This window comes from Macaca nemestrina, chromosome 2, assembly GCF_043159975.1.
Source record: "Macaca nemestrina isolate mMacNem1 chromosome 2, mMacNem.hap1, whole genome shotgun sequence".
In the NCBI taxonomy this organism is placed as follows: Eukaryota; Metazoa; Chordata; class Mammalia; order Primates; family Cercopithecidae; genus Macaca; species Macaca nemestrina.
Window position 1 is genome coordinate 161,541,833 of NC_092126.1, and position 23,598 is coordinate 161,565,430.

At 42.3% G+C, this 23,598-nt stretch overlaps 1 protein-coding gene across 1 annotated transcript in view; it reads right to left on the reverse strand.

Moving 5' to 3' along the window:
- Nucleotides 1-4,653: 4,653 nt before the first annotated feature.
- LOC105470290 (calcium sensing receptor) overlaps nucleotides 4,654-23,598 on the reverse strand; it is a 33,353-nt gene continuing 14,408 nt past the window's right edge. Inside the window, exons 4-6 of the mRNA XM_011722127.3 lie at nucleotides 16,187-16,417; nucleotides 8,376-8,499; nucleotides 4,654-6,915 (exon numbers count right to left, since the gene is read on the reverse strand). Of these exons, the coding sequence (XP_011720429.1) occupies nucleotides 5,411-6,915; nucleotides 8,376-8,499; nucleotides 16,187-16,417 (1,860 nt within the window). The 3' untranslated portion in view covers nucleotides 4,654-5,410. The remainder of the gene's footprint in view (nucleotides 6,916-8,375; nucleotides 8,500-16,186; nucleotides 16,418-23,598) is intronic.

Genomic DNA, 23,598 nt, shown 5'->3' on the forward strand with positions numbered 1-23,598 from the left:
AAAAATTTAGAAAATCCTAAAGAAGCAGAAACAATCATCCATTAGTCCACTACCAAGCAATCTTCATTTATAATGAGTGTATGTTTATAATTCATACGTTTCTCATTTATAATGAGAGGTCAGATAGAAACAAAACATTTAAAGAAAATCAGGATATTTTGAACAATAACCACATCTTTGGGTTGATATCAAGGAAGACAATCACATTCTTCCAAAAACATTTCCTGACGCCTTTGTGAGGGATCAAATCCTGTAATGACTCCAGGGGTTATTCTTGGGCTTTGATCTCTTACCTATTTTCACTAAACTTGAAAATATTTGCCATCCATGTGCTGAAACTTCAGTCGCAGGGTTTGCTGCTTTTATTTGCTCTAACTTCCTGTGCTATCTAGTTACCCAGGTGCCCACATTTTAGAGGCAGGGAGCTGGTGCTGTATCTCTATTATTCCCCCACCTCACCTCTCTCTTCCAATAAAGCTCTTTTTCTTTTCTTTTCTTTTTTTCCTTTTTTTTTTTTTTTTTTTGACAGGGTCTTACTCTGTCACCCAGGCTGGAGTGCAGTGGTGCAATCACAGCTCTCTGCAGCCTTCACCTCCTGGGCTCAAGCAGATCCTCCCACCTCAGCCTCCTGAGTATCTGCCACTATAGGCGCATGCCACCATGTCCAGCTGTTTTTTTTTTTTTTTAATTGTTTGTAGAGATGGAGTTTTGCTGTGTTGCCCAGGCTGGTCTTCAACTCTTGGGGCTCAAGTGATCCTCCCACCTCAGGCTCCCAAAATGCTGGGATTGCAGGCATGAGCCTCTGCATCTGGCCTCAGCTGTTGATTTAAACGGGTACCCTTGCTTGTGTCCACTCCAAGTGTCCTCCACTCTTGTCCGGGGGTCAGGGGAGGGGACAGATGTGGTGGTTATTCCCAACAGAGGAGAAGGTTCCCCTAGCCCCACTTGGTGCTAGAGTCACAGTTGTCCCTCCAGTTCCCAGATGCACCTTCGTGCTGGTTCTGCCCAGCTTCCTGCCCTGTTGGCCTTCACCCAGCGGTTCTCCATTTCTCATACCACTTGCTGAGTTTTTCCTCTCAAGGCCAAGACTCTTCTTTGGATCCTTGGAATGCATCTTTATTCCTGTGACAGGTTCTACCCTGTGCTTGTTGTTTCCCTGACCCCTGCCTCACTCTTTGCATAATAGCAAAGTCACTCAAAGTTGTCATCCAAGTCTTGATATTTTTTCCATGATCTTGGCCAGGAAAACCAGCATCTCCCAGAGGCTGTGATCTCACTATGGCAACTTCCTCCCACCTACCCCAATTCCACCCACCTCTGGGAGGGTTCTTGTCTCCAGTGGACTCCTAAAATGACCACTCGGCCTCAGACAAATGAGGACCACCTCCTCTGGTGATTAGCCAGCAACCCTTATTGATGTTCCATTGTTTTTCTAGCAATAATGATTTCAAATGCAGCAGATGAGCAAAGGGAAGCTCCGGCTGGGCAGAGCCAGCCCATGGCTATGCGATTTCAACTAGAGCAAAATGACAGACAACATTGCCTTGAAATGTGACTTCTGGAGACAGAGGTAGGGTAGCCCCAACTTCCCCCAAATCAAAATTAATGCAATTAGACAATGTGTGACGATCATAGGGACTTTCAGGGTATTGATGTTATATGTTGATCGTCACCTCTAAAGTTCCAACCTTGATTCTTAAAATCTTCTAGGACACTTTCATTTGAGTGAAAATCTCTTTATAATTCATTTTAATTTTCAAAAGAAATGTAATCAGTTTCCCACTGTTAACAAAAGCTAAGAAATATTTTTAAAAGTAATTAAAAGGTGAGCATATATTTACCTCCTGACTTCCTTTATTCAAGAGAAAAGCAAACACTAGTTTGTTGAAGCTACCATTTTCAGGTTTCTGCTACTTACAGATAATGGAATGAGACAACATGGCTGTGTATTTTCTATAGCCAAAGCCAGGAAAGACTTAGAATATGAGGTTTATACTTTCCCAAGCAGATGTGGAGGAATAGAATATTAGAGGAGAACGAGTGAGCTAGGTGGAGGGAAGAGGACCACAGTGAGAACAGGAATAGATCCTTGGCTGCTAAAACTCAGGGAAGGAGAAGACAATACAAATGTATTTGTTTTCTGTTGCTGCTGAAACAAATTACTGCAAACTTCATGGCTTAAAACAACACAAATGTATTATCTTACAGATCTGGAGGTCAAAAGTCCTACAAGGGTGTCACTGGGCTAAAATCAAGGTGTTGGCAGGGCTGCATTCCTTTCTGGACGTTTTAGGGGAGAATCAGTTTTCTGGCATTTGCCAGCTTCTAGAAGCAGCCTGCTTTCCTCAGCTCATGCCCACTTCCCTACGCAAAGGCAGCACTGGCCGGTGGTGTTTTTCTCATACTGTATCGCTCGCACACTGACTCTTCTGCTTCATCCACATTTAAGGGCCCTTGGGATTCCACTGGGCCCACCTGGATAATTTGGGACCCTCTTCCTATCTCAAGGTCAGCTGACTAGCAATCTTAATTCCACTGTACTTTAATTCACCCTTGCTATGTAACAACACAGGCATAGGTTCTAGAGATTAGGACGTGGGCATCTTCAGGTGACCATTATTCTGCCTACTACGAAATCTATTCAGGTTTGGAGACATGTACCCTGTTTCTTCTCTGGTACCCTGGAGTCTTTGTTAGCCTCCATAAGCTCTGTGTACTGTCATGGGGAGACAGCAGTCAAGTAGATGTGGAAGTGAGGCTGCCAGTGATTTCTGGGCCCCAGGGATGAGCATGGAGGTAGCTGCAAGAGCTGGCAGGCCCCACAGGGACCGACTGGTTAGGACAGTGAGGCATGCGTGAAAACCACCATGAATCCCGTGATGGGACCAGATGAGGATACGATGCCTCAGAGCACGCCAGCAAAGGCCACATAAGATTGCTCTCAGCAATGTCATGAGGGAGCTGCCGATGACTGAGGAAGCCCACCCAACATTACAAAAACCCTCCTGGAAGGGAGAAGGAACAACCTCCGAATTGATCCCCAAACATCTAAATTGACTCAGAAAACACTGAAGTTACTGTGAAAACCCCGATTTGACTAAGATGAAGTTTCTGTCACTAGGCTGGATGGGAATTTGAGATAGAAATTAAGTTGTTTTAGAAAAATAATGAAAGTTCGTATTTCACACCCCTGATTTTGGCTGAGTTGCACCTGCTGTGTATAAATTGGCACAGTGTTGCTGTATCTGCCTTTCTGACAATACTATTGGGAGAGACTCCTTTATTTGCAAGCACTTGGTGAAATGAAAGCTCACTGTAAACCTATGTTTTCCTCCTTAAGCTCCTTAGGTGAGGTGGACATTGAAGTCAAACCCCGGAGGGAGAAGTATGTGACATTCTGTTGAGGCTGTTCCTTCATAGCTATTCTGAAACCATCATATTTTCAGCATTTTTTTTAAGACCAAGTAAAATGTTAAATATAAAACCCCACTCAGCTCTGTGAGAGGCATGACTGCAGCGGGGGCGCAGGCTGGGTGGGGGGCGGTGCCTTTCCTGGGTAGGGAGCAGGTACCTCACTCGGGTCGTCCTGAGTCACCACCTTCTGCTCACAGTTGTGCTCCCACATGGTGCCCTCTAATGGTTTCTCATCATAATCTTAACAAATATCAAGTCAACTAATTTGCCCTACAAATCACTAAAAGGAGCCCCTTTGGAAGGAAGTGGTTAGGGGAAGAAGTCACCAAGAGCTGTACGATTTGAGGCTTCAGGTGATTTAATTGCAATGGTCTGACTTCAGCTTAAGAGTAGCATTGAGAGTGATCTGAGAACTTCCTCCTAGACAGGTGATGGTCTTCCCTGGATGCTGGAGGTCCAGGCCCTGACACTGCAGAGACAGGGCATCAGGCCGCCTGAGGGGCTGACCAGCTTTCTGGCTTCCTCACCATGAGCCAGTGTTACTAGGGCTGACCCCATGTGTTGGGCCCCAGAGCTCTTGGGCTTATTGTAGAGAGAGTGATTGTGATCAGTGGGCTAGCTGGTACAATCTGAATGGTTAATATGTATGTTTCATTTTGTATTTGAAGGGAAAATAATTATTATAGTATCAGTAATAATAATATTAACTAATATTTATTGAATGCTTATTGTGTGCTAGGCACCAGGCTAAAGTACTTTACATACATTATCTCATTTAATCCACATCAGAGCTCTGAGGGGAAAGAATGATTACTGTCCTCATTTTAGAGATGAAGAAGCTGGGGCTTAGAGAGGTTAAGGTTCCCTGCCTACAGTCACCCAGCTTGCAAATAACCAAGACAGAGCTTTAACCCTGGTCTGTCTCTCTGGCTCCAGAGCCTGGGTGACCAGCAGTATTAACACCACTGCTGGAGGGAACATAGCTCTGACATTTGAGGGTGGCTCTTTCTTGGAACCATGCTTTCCTACCCTTGCAGCTATTAGCAGGCCAATAGTTGGGAGCTTACTCTGCACAGGGACAGGGTGGATCTGGCTTCATGAATTCTTTAGGGTAGGAATGGGAGGGACTTCTGGACCCTTGAGACCCTGAAGGGGCTCACATAAGGCTCAGCTCATGGGAGTGAGGATGGTGGGGTGGGGAAATAGAGCTCAATAATACTGCCTTATAGAAACCAGACGGACATTTTCCAGTTTATATTGTCCATGGACTATTACAACAGAAGCATTTTCCTAAGGATAAAACTACATACAGGAATATTAATTACAGATACAGCTCATTGGTTTATGCAGTCCCTTCCTAACAATTTGAGGTGATTCTTGTGATCCTGGAATCTAAACATGGCATCACTGTCATGGCCTGGACAGAACCAGACATATGGTATAGGAGGGGTGCAAACCTTCTGGATGTTACACAATAGCAGCAGCAGGTAGGAGAGCAAATATCATATGGTTTTCATAAATAGGAGGAGATACATTCTCCTTATGTTGTGAACATTTAAAGTTCAGTCGGTTGTCAAGGCATTGGGCAGGACTGGTGTCATTCTGTCTTTCAGACTCTCAGCTCTGGTGGTGGCAGAACTTTGATGTCCCATCAGTCTGCACACTCTGGAGGGTAGTTTAAAGCCGTAGTTTCATCTCTGAGCTGTTGGATGGGACAGAACGGAGGAAGAGACATTAGATGTGGGCGAACAGCAAATCTGACCGTGGAGATCTCAATGATTTGAAATGCAACCACAGAAACACAAAGTTCTTCTTTCTTTAATTTTAAAGGGAACATTGGTCAATTCACTGTCATTTAAACTGGTGTGACTAAATTTGGGGCATCTGATGTGTCTATTATCCCTTCTTCCTCAGAGGAAAGGGGTCTGGGGCAATTCCTCATCCCTGGGACCCCAAGAAACCTCTCTGCATTCTCCCTAGACCAGTCTTCTCCATTTTATGAATGCAGTACATTTTCTGTAACAGTGCTTCCTCCACCGCTGATGACAAAGCTCTGTGAACTGGACACTACAAGTGCTGGGGACAACTCTTCAGGGACCTCCACCTCTGGCCGGTGGTCTCCACCCACTGGTCCTTGCAGACCTGTTTCCTGGACGCTCAGATCTGAGTCCGCTTCCCCGCACTGCAGCGGGAGTAATGCCTGGTGTCGGGCCAGCGTATCACTGCTTTTCTGGGCCTCCAGGGAGTTCTGGTGTGTAGAATTCCTGTGGGCCATGGCGTTCTTCTGAGGCTCATCGAAGCTCAGTGAGAAGGTGACCGTGCCGCTGCCGAAGATGACCTTCTGCTTGCATCTTGGCTGCTGCTGCGATTGTTGCTGCTGTGGGAGGGTCAGGGGCTGCTGCTGCTGCTCTTGTTGGGTTAGGGCCAGCGGCTGCTGCTGCTTCTGCCTCTCGGGCTGTGGGAATGGGTCTTCGCTGTTGCTCTTGCTGCTGATGGAGGAGGAGGGGGTGGATCCAGTGGAGCCCCCAAGGCTGCTGGACCGCTTGCGGGAGACGTTGCTGCGGCGCAGCGTGGCCCGGGCAGCCACCTTGAAAGCGTGAGCTGCGGTGCTGCAACGCACCTCCTCGATGGTGTTGCGGGATGGCTTGAAGAGAATGATGTAGATCTTGTTGAAGAAGATGCACGCCAGCAAGCCAAAGCTGGCTGCCAGGATGGCAATCACCTCCACGGCAGAGACAAACTTGCCGTAGGTGCTGGCATAGGCTGGAATGAAGGAGATCCAGACAATGAAGAAGATGAGCATGCTGAAGGTGATGAACTTGGCTTCATTGAAGTTCTCTGGCAGCTTCCGGGACTTGAAGGCAAAGAAGAAGCAGATGGCAGCCAGCAGGCAGGTGTAGCCGATCAGGAAGCCCAGGGCCATGAGTGAGCCCTCGTGGCACGTGATGAAGATGATCTCATCCTCCAGCTCGTGGTTGCGGTAGCTTGAGGGGGGCGCGGTGTAGAGCCAGATCACACAGATGACAATCTGCATGAAGGTGCAGAGGAAAACCAGCAGAAACTGCAGGTTGAGCCCCCACCACTTGCGGTGGAAGCTGGTGGGGATCTTGGCCTCAAACACCAGGAGGACACGGTTGGTTTTCACCAGGATGCACGAGATGCAGAGCACGAAGCTGATGCCAAAGGCCGGTTGGCGCAGGCGGCAAGTCCAGTCCTGGGGCTCCCCAATGAAGAACAGGGAGCTGGAGAAGCAGCAGAGCAGGGAGAAGAGGAGAAGGTAGGAGAGCTCTCGGTTCGTGGCCTTGACGATGGGCGTGTTGCGGAACTTGATAAACACACCCAGCACAAAGGCTGTCAGGAAAATGCCCAGCACGGCAAAGAGGGTGAGTGCAATCCCAAAGGGCTCTGTCCACGACAGAAACTCGATCTCCTTGGCAATGCAGGAGGTGTGGTTCTCATTGGACCAGAAGTCATCTGGGCACTTGTTACAGGCACTGGCATCTGTAAAATGTCCCGGTGAAGAGTGAGTTACTGTGTGGCACAGACTAAAACGTGTGAGTGTACATGTGGTGGTGGGAATACATAGTTTTTTGAATGTGGTCACTACATATTTTCTTCATTTTGATGAAAACATTCTGATTTTTACAGTATCAAAAAATATGCTGAACCCCAACATGTTTAATAACATGGTTAATTTCATGTAACTCTGATGGTTCTATTGTTAGTTTGTTTTCCCTTTGCACATGACATGGGTGGGGCCCTTGCTTCATTTAACACTACCTGCTGATGGTTTATAGCAGGGAATGATCAACCTTGCTGGACAGGTGGCTGCCCTGCACACCAGAGGTCTAGCATGGTCCATCAACGCTTCACAGAATGATTGAAGCTTAACCTGATTTATTTATTTAAATATTATTGGATAATATTTGAGGTTTACAACATGATGTTATGGGATACATATGGGCAGTAAACTGGCTATTCTAGTGAAGCAAATGAACATATCTGACATCTCATATGGAGACTGATTTATTTTGGATATATGGATGGGCTTTGTAGACACACCAGAGCAGACTTCCTTTAGATCAAGGCAGAGTATCCCACGCACATGACCTATGCTTTCCTCACTCCATATCCACAGCTTTTCGATGAGGGAGGCTGCAGACTCATTCAATTGACAACTGTTTACTAAGTCTCTGCTAACTCCCAGGCAGTGTGCAGTTTTGGGCAGTGAAAGGAGCAGGGTGTTTGGAGTTAGAGATCTGGATGGAATCCTGGCCATACTACTTACTGGTGATGTGACTTTGGTCAAGTTTCTTAACCTCTCAGAGCCTTAGTTTCCTAATTTGTAAAATGGGAGCAGCAATAATGCCATTATTGGGGTGAGGATAACATGAGATAATAATATCAACTATAGTTAATATTTATAGAGTACTTCTAAAATGCCAAAGTTTTGTTTAACAAATATTTATCTAGAGCTTACCATGTACATTACCAATATTAATCGTTTAATTCTCAAAACTCTATAGGATAGGTTTAATTATTATTCCCACCTAAAAGTAACCTGATAAACAGGAAAAGCACAAGTAAGATAGCAAATTCAGTGCCAGGCACCCAGCAGGCAATTCTATCATGGCCTATTAACTCTGGAGTCTGGAGCAGACAGAACTTTGTCCATTCAGGGCCACTAAACTCTAACAAAAGGGAAATATATTGGCCAGCAGTATAAAGTAAGAGAAAGATGTGTAATAGGTGTTGTTAGCTTTCATGGTATTAAAAGAACATTTAACTTTCTTTTTCTGTTCCACCTCCATGACCAACATTTTGTGATGCTCAGACATACCCTTGTTAAATGAGAAACTGTGCAAAGCACCATCTCAAGCCAGCCCTTCCATGGGCTTCACTGACCCCAGGCCTCCAAAGTGGACCAAGCCCTGCACAGTGCCCAAGAGGGGTTCCCTTACCTGTCTCATCGCTGTACTCCCCATCAGGACACTCCACACACTCAAAGCAGCAGGTGGGCTCCCCCTCAATGATCCCTTTCCTGGTCCCTGCCAGACAGTCTCGGCTGCAGTTGGAGAAGGGCACCTGGAGGACAGACAGCACAAAGGTGAGTGTCTGTAGCTGTAGGATCCGGGGCCAACCCTACAGTCTCTTCAAAACATGTAAGAGGGAGGAGTTTGGGCACAAGAATCAGTGTGACAGATGCTGGGCCCATTCCAGGCAAAAGGAGGTCCAGAGGTCCTTGGTTCTGATATCTGTGAAAGGGACAGATGCCTGTGGGCAAGTGGGTATACATGCACACACACACATGTGCATGCACACATACACACACACACGCATGGGATTCTATGATGATCTGGGAAAAGCGCCACTACTTTCTACTACTTGAAAACAGATGAAAAATACTAAAACACTAGACAACGTACTCAAAGGACCTAAGAAAGAAAATGTATCATGACCATGTTGGGTTTATGCTCAGGAGTGCAAAAAAGTCTAATGTTAGACAAATCTGTAAGTATTATTCACTGTATTAACAAATTAATGGAGAAAAAATCATATGATCACCAACAGATAAATAAAAAGCATTTGATGAAATTCAACACAAACCATTGATAAAAGCTTAGTAAAAAAGGAGTGGGAAGAAATATCTTTAGCTTGAAAAAGGGTACCAAAAAACCTCTTAGAGTAAACATCATTCATATAGAGAAAATATTAAAAGTATTTCCATTTAAAACAAGGATGTCCACTATCACCACTACTCTTTAACTTTGCACTGGAGGTCCTAGCTAATGGAATCAGACAAGAAAAATAAGTGCATACATTTTGAAAAGGATGGGGAGGGGAGGGGAGGGGAGGGAAAAGGACAACTCACATAATCATCTTCAACTATGGTGACAAGGTATCCTCAGAGATGTGCTCTCAGTCCTTAAGTTGCCAACCCATTCAATCACTGAATGAAAGCTAAAGGCCCTGTTTTCCAAACCCACACTAGGAATGCTTCTAAATTTTCCCCATTAAAGAATGATGGTTGCGTCCTTTCTTCCTATTTGAATATGCTTTACTTCTTTTTCTTGCCTGATTGCCCTGGCCAGAACTTCCAATACTACGTTGAATAAGAGTGGTGAGAGAGGGCATCCTTGTCTTGTGCCAGTTTTCAAGGGGAATGCTTTCAGCTTTTGCCTATTCCGTATAATATTGTCTGTAGGTTTGTCATAAATGGCTCTTATTATTTTGAGGTATGTTCCTTCAACACCTAGTTTATTTAGTTCTTAACATGAAGGGATGTTGAATTTTATCAAAGGCCTTTTCTGTGTCTATTGAGATAATCATGTGCTTTTTGTCTTTAGTTCTGTTTATGTGATGAATTACGTTTTGCAGGAACAGAAAACCAAACACCCCATGTTCCCACTTATAAGTGTGAGCTGAACAACGGGAACACTGGACACAGGGTGGAGAAAACACTGGGGCCTGTCCGGAAAGGGTGGGGGGAGTGGAGAGCATTAGGGAAAAGAGCTCGTGCATGCTAGGCTTAATACCCAGGCGATAGGTTGACAGGTACAGCAAACCACCATGGCACACATTTGCCTATGTAATAAACCTGCACATCCTGCACCTGTTCTCCAGAACTTAAAAGAAATAAAATGAAAAAAGAATGATGGTTGCTGTATCTTTTACCAAGGTAAAGTGAGGTTCTCTTCTATTCCTAGATTAATGAAATTTTTGTTTTTAACCTGAGAGGGTATTGAATGTTAATGGATACTTTTTCTGTGTCTACTGACATTGTAGAACTTTTATCTTTTATTCTGCTAATGTAATAAGCTACATTTATGAACTTTGTAAGTTTGGCTATCATTACATTCCCGTACATTCACTGCTAACTCTACTAGGAGATGATGTTTATTTTATACATTGCTGGTCTATGTTTGGTGATATTTTATTTAGGATTTGAGCATCTACATATATAAAGAATATTGTCCTATAATTGTCTTTGCTTGTATTGTTCTATCTGTTTTTGGTATCAAGATTATATTATCATCACAAAATAAATTTAGTAGCTTTCCTTCTTGGTTTCTGCTAGGCTGTGAGTGCCAACAATTTCAAAATAATAACTCCAACAAAACAACTGTATTTCTGTCTCATATAAATGTCTAGGGATGTGGTCTAGAGTGATATAGCACTCCACAATGTTGGACACCTAGACTCTTTCTACCTGGTGGTTCTGACATGTTTGTCTTTGCCTCATAGTCCTTGATAGTGGCATTTGGTTTCCAGGAGGCAAGATAGAGGAAGGGATGAAGAAGAGAGCAAAGGATACCTGCAAGCACTTTCTTAAAGAAGGTTCCCAGAATCATCCCACAACACTGCCACTTACATCCCATTCTCCGGGACTTAGTCACATGGCCACACTTAGTAGAAATGAAGGCTGAAAAATGTCATCTTGAATCTGGGTAGTCATATGTCCAGCTAAAATAGAGTTCTATTTTTAAAGAAAAAGAGGAGTATAAATAATGAGGGCTGATAGCAATGTCTGCCATGCCTCTTTTTCTCTTCTTGTTAATGGTTAAGGAACAAGCTGAAGGTCACACAATGGCTTGAGACTGGAGAGCTGAGATTCGCGATGAGGTCGGTCTTGAAAGTCTACACTTTTCACTACACCAGACTCTGCTTTGTACCAGTCAAGGCTTAGAAGAATGTCTCCATCTGGGTCCTCTTACTGCATCCTTCAGCAACCATCAGCTAAAGAGAAATCCTATCACCACAGGAGTGGGCTGAGGTAGCCATCAGAAAGATCCATTTTTCCAAAAAGCAGTCAAGTATCTCCAAGGCTCCTCAACAGTCTTGTTAAAGATGCCTGTCCAATTCTGGCCAAGGAAGCTCATCTGAATTCCAAGCCCCTAATTAAGGTGTCTCTTTTACTTCTTATTTGTTGCAGCAAAACAAGGAAAGAATTATTGGTAGTGTAGTGTAGGGAATGGAGCACTGAGGTCTAAGTTAGGGTCCTTGGAGTCTAGTCTCGGCTTTTTTTTTTTTTTCATTTATTTTTTATTTTTTATTATTATTATTATACTTTAAGTTCTAGGGTACATGTGCATAACGTGCAGGTTTGTTACATATGTATACTTGTGCCATGTTGGTGTGCTGCACCTGTCAACTCGTCAGCACCCATCAACTCATCATTTACATCAGGTATAACTCCCAATGCAATCCCTTCCCCCTCCCCCCTCTCCATGATAGGCCCCAGTGTGTGATGTTCCCCTTCCTGAGTCCAAGTGATCTCATTGGATCTCATTGTTCATTTCCCACCTATGAGTGAGAACATGCGGTGTTTGGTTTTCTGTTCTTGCGATAGTTTGCTGAGAATGATGGTTTCCAGCTGCATCCATGTCCCTACAAAGGACACAAACTCATCCTTTTTTATGGCTACATATATATTCCATGGTGTATATGTGCCACATTTTCTTAATCCAGTCTGTCACTGATGGACATTTGGGTTGATTCCAAGTCTTTGCTATTGTGAATAGTGCCGCAATAAATATACGTGTGTCTGTGTCTTTATAGCAGCATGATTTATAATCCTTTGGGTATATCCCCAGTAATGGGATGGCTGGGTCATATGGTACTTCTAGTTCTAGATCCTTGAGGAATCGCCATACTGTTTTCCATAATGGTTGAACTAGTTTACAATCCCCCCAACAGTGTAAAAGTGTTCCTATTTCTCCACATCCTCTCCAGCACCTGTTGTTTCCTGACTTTTTAATGATTGCCATTCTAACTGGTGTGAGATGGTATCTCATTGTGGTTTTGATTTGCATTTCTCTGATGGCCAGTGATGATGAGCATTTTTTCATGTGTCTGTTGGCTGTATGAATGTCTTCTTTTGAGAAATGTCTGTTCATATCCTTTGTTCACTTTTTGATGGGGTTGTTTTTTTCTTGTAAATTTGTTTGAGTTCTTTGTAGGTTCTGGATATTAGCCCTTTGTCAGATGAGTAGATTGCAAAAATTTTCTCCCATTCTGTAGGTTGCCTGTTCACTCTGATGGTAGTTTCTTTTGCTGTGCAGAAGCTCTTTAGTTTAATGAGATCCCATTTGTCAATTTTGGCTTTTGTTGCCGTTACTTTTGGTGTTTTAGACATGAAGTCCTTGCCCATGCCTATGTCCTGAATGGTATTACCTAGGTTTTCTTCTAGGGTTTTTATGGTATTAGGTCTAACATTTAAGTCTCTAATCCATCTTGAATTAATTTTCATATAAGGAGTAAGGAAAGGATCCAGTTTCAGCTTTCTACTTATGGCTAGCCAATTTTCCCAGCACCATTTATTAAATAGGGAATCCTTTCCCCATTTCTTGTTTTTCTCAGGTTTGTCAAAGATCAGATGGCTGTAGATGTGTGGTATTATTTCTGAGGACTCGGTTCTGTTCCATTGGTCTATATCTCTGTTTTGGTACCAGTACCATGCTGTTTTGGTTACTGTAGCCTTGTAGTATAGTTTGAAGTCAGGTAGTGTGATGCCTCCAGCTTTGTTCTTTTGGCTTAGGATTGTCTTGGCAATGTGGCTCTTTTTTGGTTCCATATGGACTTTAAAGCAGTTTTTTCCAATTCTGTGAAGAAACTCATTGGTAGCTTGATGGGGATGGCATTGAATCTATAAATTACCTTGGGCAGTATGGCCATTTTCATGATACTGATTCTTCCTATCCATGAGCATGGGCTTCATCCCTGGGATGCAAGTCTGGTTCAACATATGCAAATCAATAAACGTAATCCAGCATATAAACAGAACCAAAGACAAAAACCACATGATTATCTCAATAGATGCAGAAAAGGCCTTTGACAAAATTCAACAGCCCTTCATGCTAAAAACGCTCAATAAATTCGGTATTGATGGAACATATCTCAAAATAATAAGAGCTATTTATGACAAACCCACAGCCAATATCATACTGAATGGGAAAAAACTGGAAAAATTCCCTTTGGAAACTGGCACAAGACAGGGATGCCCTCTCTCACCACTCCTATTCAACATAGTGTTGGAAGTTCTGGCTAGGGCAATCAGGCAAGAGAAGGAAATAAAGGGTATTCAGTTAGGGAAAGAAGAAGTCAGATTGTCCCTGTTTGCAGATGACATGATTGTATATTTAGAAAACCCCAGTGTCTCAGCCAAAAATCTCCTTAAGCTGATAAGAAACTTCAGCAAAGTCTCAGGATACAAAATAAATGTGCAAAAATCACAAGCATTCTTATACACCAGTAACAGACAAACGGAGAGCCAAATCATGAATGAACTTCCATTCACAATTGCTTCAAAAAGAATAAAATACCTAGGAATCCAACTTACAAGGGATGTAAAGGACCTCTTCAAGGAGAACTACAAACCACTGCTCAGTGAAATCAAAGAGGACACAAACAAATGGAAGAACATAGTCTCAGCTTTTATACTGACCATCTGTTTGGCCTGACAAGTCACCTTTGCATCCCAAAACCTCAGTGGCATCAACTTCAAATTGGAAGCTTGAATATAAGGATCTTTAAAGATCTATCTAGCTCTAAATTTAGTGCTACATTTGTAAGAAAATTGAGAACATCAGTTAAGTATAATGCCATATTAATAATACTTTGCATTTATATATTAATAGTATGATTCAGTTTATCATACGCTTTTCATCCTTGATCTCATTTGATCTCAATAACAACTTTGTGAAACATGTAGGGAAGTCATTAATATATAATTTATAGTTAAATATAGATGATATTTTTGTGGTCATTTCCACAAACAGTACAGAAAATAATAGAGTAGATCCTAAGATTTGTTGAGTATCCACTGTGTGCTAGGTTTGAGGTAATGTTTCTATGGAAAAATTAGATTTAACTTGTAACTGTGTCAACTATTCCAAGAACATAAGTGACTGAATTTATGAGAGTTCCCTGTTATTCATTTATCAATGTTTAAGCCAATGATGTACATAGCCTGGGAGAGGACATTAGGGCTATGGAGAACTGTACAGGAGATAGTTCCCTGCTGCAGTGGAGAGGAGACATGTGCCATTAGAAAATTCAATTCTATGCATTAATGGGGGTGAAAGATAACCTGGATGATCCAACAGGGATAAACAGGTGGCAGTATAGCTGATCAATTTAGACTCCAGTCAGTGAAAATGCGTGATAAATTAGACAATGGTACAATTAGTGGACAGAGGAATACAACATCTGGAACCCCCAAATCTCCATCTGGAAAAGGTCATGACATGCTTATAATTGAGAACCCACCCTCTGAGGTGGAAGCTATTAAAAATGGCACACTGTGGATGAGATTCACTGTCTGTAGGAGACCTTCCCAGGGGTAACCCATCTACATACTGGGTAACAGTGAAATTGTAGCATCTCATCAGGAACCTGTCCAACCTAAGAAGCATTTGATAAGAAGATGAAGTGAGTCTTTGGTTATGTTATAAAAAGTGGTCCAAGATGGTTGGGCGTGGTGGCTCACGTCTGTCACCAGAGCACTTTGGGAGGCTAAAGAGAGTGGATCACCTGAGGTCAGGAGTTCGAGACCAGCCTGGCCAACATGGTGAAACCCCGTCTCTACTAAAAATACAAAAATTAGCTGGGCGTGGTGGTGCGCCTGTAATCCCAGCTACTCAGGAGGATGAGGTGGGAAAATTGCTTGAACCTTGGAGGCAGAGGCTGCAGTGAGCCGAGATTGTGCCACTGCACTCCAGCCTAGGCAAGAGAGCCTGACCTCATCTAAAAAAAAATAAAAAATAAAAAAGAAGTGGTCAAGATGCTCAAAGGTGATAATAAGAAGTCAAATGCAAATAGAAATGTGGTGGGTCTTATCCAGGCTTCCTGGGAGAGTTAAGAGGATGCCCTGTCTAGGATCTGTGTTCTTACAGAGGACCTGGGTTCTCAGCAGCCTGCTATATTCTAGGACACAAACATCACAGAATGGTCATCATTCCAGTGTATCACGTTTCTCTCCCTTAAGTGCAAATTGACTGAGGGGTGGGCTTCTGGTTATTAACAGGCTTCCAGATGCAGTGATACTCAGGAACACAAGCATCCTCCTCTTTGTTACAGGTCTCCTGGAGAAGGAGAATAAATTGTCCTTTTGGTTTACAGTTCAGCAGTGGATGACAGTGAACTACCTCTGTGTGAACTGTCCAGGCTGTGAGGGTGGTGACAACACCGAATGACTCAGTTGGAAACATCCAGCTCCATTTTGGACTCCAGTGTCTTTCAATGGCTGTTACTGGTCATTGAGGTGGGGACAATTCTTTGTCATGTAAGATTGTCCCACGCAGGCTGGACACTTAGTATCCCTGGACCCCAAGTGCTGAAGGCCATTAATACTTCCTGGTCATTGTGACAACCCCAAAGCAGTCCCCTCCACTCTAAAACTTGTCTCCCCTGCCCTCGGCCCAGCTGAGAGCCACTGACTTGACCGATGTTTACATTTGCTTAAATAGTTTGCTCTGGTTAGGGAAAGTTTTAGCCAAGGAAACTTTATGACTAGCTAGGGAGTCATATTTGTGAAAAATGAAACTGTTTCAATACAGTAGGAAGGCACTGGGCTCAGGTTCTGGAGATTCTTCTCTTTACACTAAACACTACGGATTTCACAGGGAGCCCCAAGATTGCAGTGGCCAGAGAGTTCAGGGAAGTGGACTCTTTATTTTGGAAGTCCAGTGGTGAAACCAAAGGCCCTCCCAAAGCCCAGCACAGTTTCCTGCCCCTGGTGGAGACATCTGGTTTTCTGATGGACAGCACCTACCTCCCTGGAGAACCCACTCCACAGGATTTTCTCCTCGTTGATGAAGAGTCTTTCTCCTTTCTTGGCATAGACGTTGTAATACCCGACTTCCTTAAACACGATGGAGCCATCCTCTGGGGAGAGGTGCCAGTTGATGATGGAATAGTTCCCCACCAGGTCACCACACTCATCAAAGGTCACCTGCTCCCCCATATTGTTGGTAAAGTTTAGGTGCCGTAGGTGCTTCAGGACCTAAAGAGGAGCAGAGAATGAATACAAGCCACATGGCTGCCACATAGAACCAATTAGGTAGGCTGTGCCCTGTACAACGACGGTAAACTATCTTGTTCCAACAAAGTGGGAGGAATGTGACTTAAGGAAGAGGCAGCTTTTTCTAATTCACACCAAAGTACTTGCCTGTGTTAGCAGCAGCCCTGGTAAGCCATGGGCTTTAATTATTATTCAAATTATAATTAGGGTAGGAAACACTTTTTTGAAGATGGGGAAAGGAAAGGGAGACATCTCACCTGGCAACTGGCCAGGTCAAAGGTCCTGCAGGTGTGCCATCACCTGGAAGTGCCCCAGGACAGGCAGGATTTATAAGCCAGAGCCCATCCCTGGCATCTTCTGAGCTGGGCATTGGGGAAGGAGAGGAGAAATGGCTGAGTGCACTTATTCTCTGCACTTTCTTTCCCTGTGATCCTGCTGCTGTGGAAGTGCTTTGCTGCCAAAATTCACAGAGTGGGGTGGAAGGAAGAAATAGATGAGGCTGTGGGTGAAGCCCTGGCCATTATTGCTGTCAGTCATGGCAAATCCTTGAATTTTTATAAGGTTTTCTATGTCACAAAGTCTTTGCACAAAAAAGTCATCATAATAATTACTAACACATATCACATGTTAGTCATGTAAACATTTTAGATATCAGTCATTTTTACTACCATTGAGGCACGACCCTAAGTACTTTATATCCATTATCTAATCGAATCCTCACAACAAATAGTATTAAGCTGATCTTATTGCTGGGGAAACTGAGGCACTGAAAACTTTAAGTATCTCATCCAGGGTCCCAAGCCTGCACTGTTAATTGCTATACTCTACTGCAGCATCGCTGGACTCCTGGCTCTGCTTCCTCACATGTTCCTGACATCAGTCAAGAGGAGGCAGTGGGCACTCAGCCTCTTATCTTTCACGTGAGGCCAGCCTTGTGTCACTGTGACACCACATGAGAGTAAGGCAGGGTCCAGCCTGTGAGTGTAGGGCACAGCTTCCAGTGCACCTCCTGAGTCTCCAGCAGTCTTCCATTCTGAGCTGGGTTTTTTTTGGTTTTGTAGAGACAGGGACTCACTATGTTGCCTGCACTGGTCTCGAACTCCTGGGCTCAAGTGACCATCCTGCCTCAGCCTCCCAAAGTGCTGGAGTTACAGGCATGAGCCACTGCGCCCGGCCATTTATCATTGTTTTTAAGGTACCTAAAATCCGATGTCTAATCTCACACTGAGACAACGTTTGGGCTGGGCCCATCTAGTGAATGGCCTTAATAGGCCTTTCTGAGGCGTACATTATTCTGATATGCATGACAAACACGCAGAATGAGCCAGCACCTCTCCTGTCCCACTCCACTCCAGAGATGGCACTGCTTCTTAACAATTGATATCTGTATTGACTTTATTTTTAAACAAACATTGATTTATAGTAAGGAAGATTAAATACAGAAGAGGAGTCACTTGGATTTATCCATAAGTAGCTCCAAGATATGCCTGGGGAAGGAGTCCATGACAGACTGTGTGTGCTCACAGGCATAGCACCCTGGGCGCCTCCCCTAACCTGCAGTCTGTGACCACTGCTCCACTGGCAGGCCCTGGCTGCCCTGACTTTCCACTCAGGTCTATGAAGGAGAGGGACCCCTCACTCCCTGCTAGCTGGCTCTGCAACCAACTGCTGAGCCATCCTCAAAAAAGATGGAGAATGCCTCTTACTAAGGGTTTGTGTCTTCTCCTGTGACTTCTCACCTTCTCTGATGGTTGACAACCTTGTTTGCCTTCATTTTTACTGAGGCCTTAAGGCAGTCAGTGGAGAGGAGGTGTTCTAGACATGCTCCTTTCTTTTACCTCCACCTCCACTTCCTATCCCTCCTCACTGTTGGGGTGACCTGACTCCCTCCTACCCAGAGTGGTGTACATCCTTTTGTCTCTACCCCAACACATCCCTGTCCTGACACATCCTTCTTGCCCTCAGAGGAACATGCAGTTCTTCTGCTCTTTAATACTGCCCCTCCTCCTGTATTGCTCGAAACCTTGCTCTTAGCAGCTCGGGGGCCTTTCTGACATGGCCAGCTCATCCTTCTCCATGCCGTAATCATGCCCCTCCCACTTCCTGCTGGGGACCTACCATGACTCAGATAAAATGTGCTTCAAACTTCTCCAGGTAGCTTCCAAAGCCCTCTATACTTTGAGCCCATGTACCTACCATGACTGGTCAGTGCAAATGTTTCATCCTAATCATAGAGTTTCCACTATCTTGTCCACATGCCATGTATCTGTACATGTGGAAAAGGAGATGAGAAAAGTGAAGACGTAGGAAACTACCTCTTATTTGTACTTCCTATGTGCCAGTCACTCTTCTAATACTTAATACGCACTATGTCATTTAATCCTCACAACACCTCTATGGATTAGAATTATTAGTATCTTCATTTTCTAGATGATGAAACAGAGGCAGAGAAAGGTCAAGACATTTGCAAAAGTCATACAGCCACTAAGTGCTGGAGCTGGGGGTTGAATATGGCTTTTCTACAACACCATCCTACACCTCTAATATAAATTGCTTACAGTGTCCGTGGCAAATATTTGTCAGAGGTCAGTAACACATCCTTATTGAAATGCATATATAGTGGTAAAGCTGTAGTAGTTAGCATACATTTCTTCCTCCTATTTAGGTTTCAGTTCCTTGGTTCTTAACATGCCAGGCAACAAGCTGCTTCTCTCCTTTGTCCACTAGTTCTCTGCAGTGGAACTCTCCGGGCATCAAGGTAGAAGTGGGGAGGGGAACTGAACAAGATCCTTCCATAATTAGCTGGTCATCTTTCACACTGGTCAGACTGGACAGACAAGTGACTTAAAGCTCATCCCTGGCTACAAGTCTTCTGCATTATTGGTGGCATGGGCTGGAGATTTCCACCATAATCCTAACTTCAAAGGAGAAACAATCAAAAATCATTTTCTTAAAGTTTCTAAGTATTCATTAAAAAACTCACAAGACTGGATTTTTATACTATTGGAATAAATCAACTAGGAAATATTTACAAAATATTCACTGTGTGTTCTGAACTGGGCTGCAGAACTACAAGACATGGTTATCCCATCCTCATAGAGTTTTCATATGGATTAGGGGATAAAATACAAGACATAAATATTCAATGAAGCAGTAAACAGTACAAGATAAAATACAGGTAACTGCTAACTGATGGGGTATCATCTCTAAGTACAGAGAAACTCAGAGGAGACAGAAATTAAAAAGGGCTGAAATGATCAATGCAGGCTTGAGGCATAGTAAATATTTTGGCTGGGAAAGGACAGAGGGAGGGAAGGTGTTAAAAACCGTGGAACAGCATGGGCAAAGATACCACATTAGGAATAAACATGATGTGTTATGGCGCCAGTAAAGAGATCAATTTCTCAAGAATCATGTATGTCTAGAGAACAAGGGGAAATGCAGAAGATAAGTAAAGAGGAGCCAAGGCAAAAAAAGAGGCTAGATTTCATATCAAAAAGGTATGGGATTAGATAAGAAACAGGGCTGATCAAAATGTAGAGAACTTGGGATCCTCCATAGACTGCTGGTGGGGATGTAAACTGGTGCAGCCACACTGGAAAAAATGTTTGGCAGTTCCTTAAAAAGTTAAACATAGAGTTATCACTTGACCCAACAAATCTACTCGTGTGTGTATGTGTGTGTGTGTGTGTACACACCTAGGAAAAATAAAAATATATGTCCACACAAACATTTGTACATAAATGTTCATAGCAACATTACTCATAACAACCAAAGGTGAGAACAACCCAAATGTTCATCAGTTGGGTAAATGTATAAATAAAATGTGGTATATCCACACAGTGGGATACTATTTTGCTGTAAAAAGGAATGAAGTACTGATACATGTTATAATATGGAAGAAGCAGCCAGTCACAAAAGATCATATGTTTTATGATTTTATTTATGTGAAACATCCAGGAAAGTCCAAATGTACAGAAGCATAAAGTAGATCAGTGTTTGTCTAAGACTGGGGCTTTAGGGGCCTAGGGAGTGACAGTTAAAGGGTATGCAGTTGCTTTTTGATGTGGTGAAAATGTTCTAAAATTGATTGTGGTTATGGTTGCATAACTGTGAATATATTAAAAACCACTTAATTGTATACTTTAAATGACTGAATTGTGTGACATGTGAATTACATCTTATAAAGCTGTTACAAAAAGGAAGGCATGGAAAAAGACTTTAAAAATCCAAATATGACTTAATTATTGAAACTGACATTTGTAATTGGCAGGAACCTTGATAACAAGGTAGCCTCTAGGATACTTGGTGTAGCGAGTTGAGTAATGAGACATGGCAAGTCCAACTTTGGATGTGGCAGGGAGATAAAGGGTAGGCAGGAGGGAAGACATGGCAATGTAAACATCTTATCTGGAGAAGAAAGCACCCCAGAATCTTTGTGGCTAGGAATTTTGTACCTACACTTCATTAGACCAAACTTCTCTAAAGCAGGAACTGTGTTATTTCTTTCTGTATCTCCAGTGGTTTGTAGAGGGCCTAGATTTTAGTGGATACTCAAACTATGTCTTTTGAGTGCATGATTAATAGAATAGATATTAAACCTGTAGGTATCCAGCATGACTATGTGGACAAGTGGTGCCCATGAGGAGGTTTTTATCAGTCTGAGGATAAATGAGAAAAATAAGGTCAATAAGGCATCTGTATTAGCTGAAAGAAGTAGGCAGAAAATCAATAAAAATATGAGACTTAAAAGACTTGGACAGTACTATCAACCAACTTGATCTAATTGATAATTACAGAACAGTCATCCCAACAACAGAATATACATTCTTTTCAAGAACACAAAATATTTATCAAGATAAATCATATTTGGGATTATAAAGCGAGTTTTAATAAATTTAAAAATATTAATATTAAACAGAGTATGTTGACTCCAATGGAATTAAATTAAAAACAAATCACAGAAAAATGTTTGGAAAAATCACCGGAAACTTGGAAACCAAATAACACACTTCTAAACCTGAGGGCCAAAGAAGAAATCAAAAGGAAAGTTGGAAGGTATTTTAAACTGAATTAAAATGAAAACACAGCATATCAAAATTTGAGGGATGCAGCTAATACAATATTTACAGTGAAATTTATAGCACTAAATGTCTATATTATAAGAAAGGTTTTTAAATCAATGACTCCAGTTTCCAAATGAGTAACTAGAAAAAGGAGAGCAAATTAAACTAGAATAAATCAGAAGAAAGGAAATGACAGAGATCAGAGTAGAAATAAATGAAATAGACAACAAAAATATAGAGAAAAATCACTAAAGTCAAAAGCTGATTCTTTGAGAAGATTAATAAAGTTGATGAATCTCTAGTCAGACTGATCTGAAAAAAGAGAGAAGATGCATATTTACAGTATGATAAATTAGAGAAGTGACATCACTATAGATGCTGCAGGCATTATAATGATAGTCTGAGAACATCATAAACAATGTTACAAATAAAGTTACGCCAATAAATTTGACGATGTGGACAAAGTCTTTGAAAGACAAACTATCAAAGCTGACTCATATATACATAAATAGCATTCTATCCATTAAATAAATTGAATTTGCAGTTCAAAATTTTCCCACAGGCCATGCACAGTGGCTCATGCCTGTAATCCCGGCACTTTGGGAGGCCGAGGTGGGTGGATCACTTGAGGCCAGGAGTTAGAGACCAGCCTGGTCAACATGGTGAAACCTCATCTCTACTAAACATGCAAAAATTAGCTGGTGGTGGTGGCTCATGCCTGTAATCCCAGCTACTCGGGAGGCTGAGGCAGAAGCATCTCTTGAACCTGGGAGGCAGAGGTTGCAGTGAGCCAAGATCACGCCACTTTACTCCATCCTGGGTGACAGAGTGAGACTCCATCTCAAAACAAAACAAAACAAAACAATCCCACAAAGAAAACCAACTAAAGGTGGCTTCACTGATGAGTTCTGCCAAAGATTTAAGGAAGAATTCATACAAATTCTACAAAAGTCTTATAGAATATCAAAAAAGGAGTCAATATTGCCAAACTCATTCTGAGGTCATCATTACTCAGACACCAAAACCAGGCAAAGATATTACAAGAAAATAAAACTATAGACCAATAGTCCTCATGAACACAGAAGAAAAATTTCTTAACCAAATTTGAGTAAATTAAACACACAAATACATGTACAAAAAGGAATATACATTATGACCAAGTAGGATTAATCCCAGGAACGAAAGATTGGTTTGACATTCAACTACATTAATATACTACAAAAGAAAAACCACATGCTTTTCTGAATAGATACAGAAAAAGTACTGATAACATCCAACTTCCATTCCTGATAAAAGCTCTCGGCAATATAGGAATAAAAGGGAACTTCCTCAACTCTGTAAAGGGCATCTATGAATGTTAGCATCATACTTAGTGGTGAAAGACTGAACGCTTTCCCCCTGAGATCAGATGCAGACAGCAATGTCCGTTTTCACTGTATCTATACAAGATTATACTGGAAGTTCTAACCAGTTCAGTTGGACTGAATCAGGCTAAGTAAGACTGAAAATATGATCTAAATTCTAAACCCAAACAAACAAAAACAAGCAACCAAATAAAAAGGCCAAAATAATTTTTTTGAAGTTGCTTCTTTTCTTCTTTTAGGCATATTTATTAGTACAAATTAGGCTAATAAATTGTTCCTGATAAAGATTCTTAGGGGGCCTACATCAGTTAAAAATATAAGAATAATTTAAAATTTAATGGTTTCTGGATCTTTGTACCTCAAAAACCCTGTTTATAGTCTTAAAATCCTTACCAAAACATGTTTTCTTTCATGTAATTTACTTTGTTGATAATGCAGAGCTAAGTTTCAGACCCAGTTTATGAAGTCAGCATTACTGTGGTTTGTTGTGTAAGAGTTTTCTGACCACTTCTCTGAGATCACTGATCTCCCTTATCTGTGCCTATATCTAGGTACTGTGTCACTGTCCTCTCAGGAGTTATTTTTGTCCCATTTTCTTTCTTTATTCATTTGTTTATTCAACAAGTATTTATTGAGGAACCACTACTGGCCAAGCAGGCACTGTTTTAGAAAGAAGAAATGCAATAATATTCATGATGGACAAAGAGATGTTTAATAGACTCCGACCTGATTG